Source organism: Penaeus japonicus, unplaced genomic scaffold (genome assembly GCF_977035675.1).
Source record: "Penaeus japonicus unplaced genomic scaffold, GWHDUDI00000001_assembly GWHDUDI00000009, whole genome shotgun sequence".
Classification (NCBI taxonomy): domain Eukaryota; kingdom Metazoa; phylum Arthropoda; class Malacostraca; order Decapoda; family Penaeidae; genus Penaeus; species Penaeus japonicus.
The window spans coordinates 29,400,962-29,405,961 of NW_028234411.1; the positions used below are offsets into that span (position 1 = coordinate 29,400,962).

The 5,000-nt window shown below is 37.8% G+C and overlaps 2 protein-coding genes across 2 annotated transcripts in view; both read left to right on the forward strand.

Moving 5' to 3' along the window:
- Nucleotides 1–548: 548 nt before the first annotated feature.
- On the forward strand, nucleotides 549–2,123 carry LOC122265788 (uncharacterized). Its single transcript, XM_043035216.2, has 3 exons — nucleotides 549–682; nucleotides 786–941; nucleotides 1,983–2,123. The coding sequence occupies exons 1-3, from the start codon at nucleotides 589–591 to the stop codon at nucleotides 2,066–2,068; spliced, it is 336 nt and encodes a 111-aa protein (XP_042891150.2). The 5' UTR covers nucleotides 549–588; the 3' UTR covers nucleotides 2,069–2,123.
- A 2,552-nt stretch (nucleotides 2,124–4,675) lies between these two features.
- The window catches only part of LOC122265785 (uncharacterized), a 1,081-nt gene continuing 756 nt past the window's right edge, over nucleotides 4,676–5,000 (forward strand). The window contains exons 1-2 of the mRNA XM_043035213.2: nucleotides 4,676–4,809; nucleotides 4,913–5,000. The exon at nucleotides 4,913–5,000 is cut by the window's right edge and continues 68 nt beyond it. Of these exons, the coding sequence (XP_042891147.2) occupies nucleotides 4,716–4,809; nucleotides 4,913–5,000 (182 nt within the window). The 5' untranslated portion in view covers nucleotides 4,676–4,715. The remainder of the gene's footprint in view (nucleotides 4,810–4,912) is intronic.

The following is a 5,000-nucleotide window of genomic DNA, read 5'->3' on the forward strand; positions in this document are numbered from 1 at the left end:
TTATCTATATATGCATATATATATAAAAGTAAAAAATAACAATAATGATAATGGTAATGAGGATGATAATGATTTTAATGATAAATCATAACGATATGAAATAAGAATAATAGGAATGATGATCATGACAATGAATATAACAATGATGGAAATGCTCATTTTGAAACTGATATTAATCAAAGCTATAATGATAATGATATATTGATAATGAAGGATAATTATGGTGAATCCAATTCATAACATTTCATGATCCCTGAATAGTCAGTCAAACATTTCACAAGTTATTATTAAAAAAATATATATATAGTTGGCATCACAACAACCATGAGACACAAGGAAGAGGTATAAATAGGAGCGAACAGGCCGAGTCTATCAAGTCATCCTCGTCCAGGTACATTACAGTATGTCAGCTCCCTTCTTGACTGAAGACGTTAAGATCCCAAGAGACTGTTACTGTGATCATATTTTTCAGCAGACTTATATATATATTTTTTTTTTTCTAGATGTGCTATTTTTGCATTGTTTAACATTCGGTTTTCAGTCAGCCATTCAAGTTTCCTTAATACATATAATTTTCCAGACGCTAATATGAAGACCGCCGTTGTATTCTGCTTCGCCGCCTCTTTGGCTGTTGCCGCTGCCCTGCCTCCACCAGGTGGCTTTGGCGGCTTCGCGCCCCCAGGTGAGTCCTTGTGACTGATCCCTTGTTCCTGTGTCTTCGTTGTGGAGTTAATCGATGCATGATGATGATTTGCATGATGGTAAAGCCGCTTTTCTTTCCTTAGCTCCAGCAGGGCCCTTCGCGCCGTCCCCAGCCATGATCGCTGCCTTCATCCCGACGCCCGAGGAGATCCAGGCCCTCAACGCCCTCCACACCACGCCCGCCCCGGGAGCCGTTCCCGCCCCTGCAGTCGCCCCAGGAGCTCCTACGGCGCCCCCAAGTGAGAAACTGAGGTTTAGCTTTAAAAAGCTTTGAAAGCAAAGAGGAAATTTTCGTTCTTCAAGTGCGGTGTACTTGTCAGAAAGAGAGAGAAAGGCCAAGAACGAGATAGAGAGAGAGAGAGCGAGAAAGACAGAGAAAAAGTGTGAGACAATAAGAGTTAGACAGAGAGAGTATGAGTAAGATAGATAGATAGAGATAGATAGATAGATAAAGTAAGAATAAAGTAAAGAGAAAGAGAGAGAGTAAGAGTAAGACAGAGAGAGTAAGAGAAGACAGAGAGAGTAAGAGTAAGACAGAGAGAGTAAGAGAAGACAGAGAGAGTAAGAGTAAGAGAGAGAGAGGAGGAGAAAGAGAGTAAGAGTAAGAGAGAGAGAGGGGAAGAAAGGGAGTAAGAATAATACAGAGAGAGAGAGAGTAAGAGTAAGTCAGAGAGAGAGTAAGAGCAAGTCAGAGAGAGAGAGTAATAGTAAGTCAGAGAGAGAGAGAGAGTAAGAGTAAGACAAAGAAAGAGAGAGAAAGTGTAAGACAGAGAAAGGGAGAGAGTAAGAGTAAGTGAGAGTGAGAGTAAGTGAGAGTGAGAGTAAGAGTAAGTGAGAGAGAGTAAGAGTAAGACAGAGAGAGAAAGAGTAAGTTAGAGAGAGAGAGTAAGAGTAAGTCAGAGAGAGAGAGTAAAAAAGAGTAGGAGTGAGAAGGAGAGAAAGTGTAAGACAGAGAAAGAGAGAAGGAGTAAGAAAAAGACAGAGAGATAGAGAGATTACGAGTAAGAATAAGAGAGAGAAAGTGTAAAAGAGAGAGCGAAATAAGTATTCTTATGTATGTGCTCAAATACAGAGAACATTAGATATATACATATACATTAACTTATAGGTATATACATGTACACACACACACACACACAGATATATATATATATATATATATATATATATATATATATATATATATATATATATACATATATATCATATACATATTGTATGTGTGTGTGTGCGTGCATGTATGCGGCTCACAAGACTCATCAAATCATATCGTCTTCCAGCCATGCCTCCCGCCGTAGCCAACCTGGTGAAGAAGTACCAAGCCGCCGCCGCTGCCTTTATGCCTCCCGCCGCTGGCGCCGTTTAATGCCCCTGCTATTGAGATCTTGGCATTATGCAGGAGTAGTGTAAAGGGATTTTTTTTTAAACAAACTGTACGCTAGTCATGTTGATATTAAAACTAAAGTAAATCAGTAAGTGTATTATTTCCTGATTCCCGATGGTTTGGGCAGTACGCCCTTGAAGAAACAAGAATGATTTTACTCTCTCTGTGTCTCTCCTACCCTCTCTTTCTCTCTCTCTCTTTCTCTCTCCCTTTCTCTCTGCCTCCTCTCTCTCTCTGTCTGTCTCTTTGTCTCTCTGTCGCTCTCACTCTCTATCTGTCGCTCTTTCTATCTATGAATCTATCTATCAATCTATCTCTGCATATATATATATATATATATATATATATATATATATATATATATATATATGTGTGTGTGTGTGTGTGTGTGTGTGTGTGTGTGTGTGTGAAAGATGGTAGAATGCAGTAACGCATTTAATATAGATATACAAATTTTACCTCCCTGACCGGGACTCAAACCCGCGCCGTAAGATTGACAGGCACGGTGATGATCCGATAAGCTATAACGACACACTAAAAGAATTGTCTAACCATACGCCTTATGAGACGTCATGGAATTGACCTATTTGCTCTTAGCAGAGCAGTGATAGCGAGGTTTTACAGACAATTCCCGAGGGCGCTCGGCAGCAACAGAATCACAAATTCAAATCCGATATCACGTTACACGCGCTGTAAGATTGACAGGCACGGTGATGATCCGATAGGCTATAACGACACGCTAAGAGAATTGTCTAACCAGACGCCTTATGAGACGTCACGGAATTTACCCATTTGCTCTTAGCAGAGCAGTGATAGCGAGGTTAAACAGACAATTCCCGCGGGCGCTCGGCAGCAATGGAATCACAAATTCAAGTCCCAAATCAGGTTACCGAGGTTATATATATGTGAGAAAGATGGTAGAATGCAGTAACGCATTTAATATAGATATACATATTTTACCTCCCTGACCGGGATTTGAACCCGCGCCGTAAGATTGACAGGCACGGTGATGAACCGATTGGCTACAATGGCCCGGGTTCGAGTCCCGGTGAGGGAGGTAAAATTTGTATATCTATATTAAATGCGTTACTGCACTCTACCATCTTTCTCATATATACATATATATATGCGTGTGTGTGTGTGTGTGTGTGTACACGATGACTTGTAAAATTGTTAGTAGCAAAGGTGGGAGTGTCTTAAGAACTATTTATTTTCTAAGAATATACTTATAAACAAAAAACTGTTTCAGGATGAAATGGATAGATCCTGAATATGAAGGACAGAGTCCGATGATAATTTTGAGAAATGGATACACGACAAAGCCTTCTCAAGAGATATTTCAGGCTTATGGCGAAGCTCACGAAAATGAAAAAGATGAAAATAATGATGATGACAATAATTATAGTAATAGTAATGATGGTAATATTGGTATCGATGAAAATGATAGCAAAATTAACAGTGCTAACACAAAAAATGATAGTACTAACATCAATAAGAACATTGATAGATATCAAAGTGATAATAATAATGGCAACAGTAGCTGCAATTATAATAATTATAGAAAAAAAACAATGATTATGATAATAAAAGATATTGATGTCGTAATAATATAAATAGTGATTATAACAATCACCATTGACATTACTAATGATAATAAAAATTAAAATATAGTTTCTGTGATAATGATAGTTTTACGAATATGAGCATAACGATAACAATAATTATAATGATAACAGTAGTGATGATGATAACAATGATAACGGCAAAGATAATATCAATAATGGTACAATTTTTATATTGATACTAGAAATGATTATATCGATGATAATGGTAACAAATACTATAATAATGATGATGATAATGCTAGTAATAATGACAATGGTAGTGGTAATAATAATGATAATAAAATTATCATCATAATGATAATAGCAACAGCATTGGAGATGATAAAAGTAGTCAGGTGATAAAATTATTCATATATGCATATTATATATAAGTAAAAAATAACACTAATGATAATGGTGATGAGGATGATAATAATGATTGTAAGGATAGATCATAACGATTTGAAATAAGAATAATAGGAATGATGATGATGATAATGACAATGAATATAACAATGATGGAAATGCTCATTTTGAAACTGATATTAATCAAAGCTATAATGATAATGATATATTGGTAAGGAAGGATAATTATGGTGAATCCAATTCATAACATTTCATGATCCCTGAATAGTCAGTCAAACATTTCACAAATCATTATTAAAAAAAAAAAAAAAAAAAAAAATAGATATAGTTGGCATCTCAACAACCATGAGACACAAGGAGGAGGTATAAATAGAAGCGAACAGGCCGAGTCTATCAAGTCATCCTCGTCCAGGTAGGTTACAACATGTCAGCTCCCTTCTTGACTGAAGACGTTAAGATCCCAAGAGACTGTTACTGTGATCATATTTTTTTTAGCAGACTTATAGCACAAAGTAAACATTTTTTGTTAATGGATTCCTATAATTCTATCATCACTGATAATTTTCTTTTTTAGTTGTGCCATTTTTCCATTGTTCAACATCGGGGTTTCGGTCAGCCATTCAAGTTTCCTTAATACATATTATTTTCCAGACGCTAATATGAAGACCGCCGTTGTATTCTGCTTCGCCGCCTCTTTGGCTGTTGCCGCTGCCCTGCCTCCACCAGGTGGCTTTGGCGGCTTCGCGCCCCCAGGTGAGTCCTTGTGACTGATCCCTTCTTTCTGTGGCTTCGTTTTGGGGTTAATCGATGCATGATGATGATTTGCATGATGGTAAAGCCGTTTTTCTTTCCTTAGCTCCAGCAGGGCCCTTCGCGCCGTCCCCAGCCATGATCGCTGCCTTCATCCCGACGCCCGAGGAGATCCAGGCCCTCAACGCCCTCCA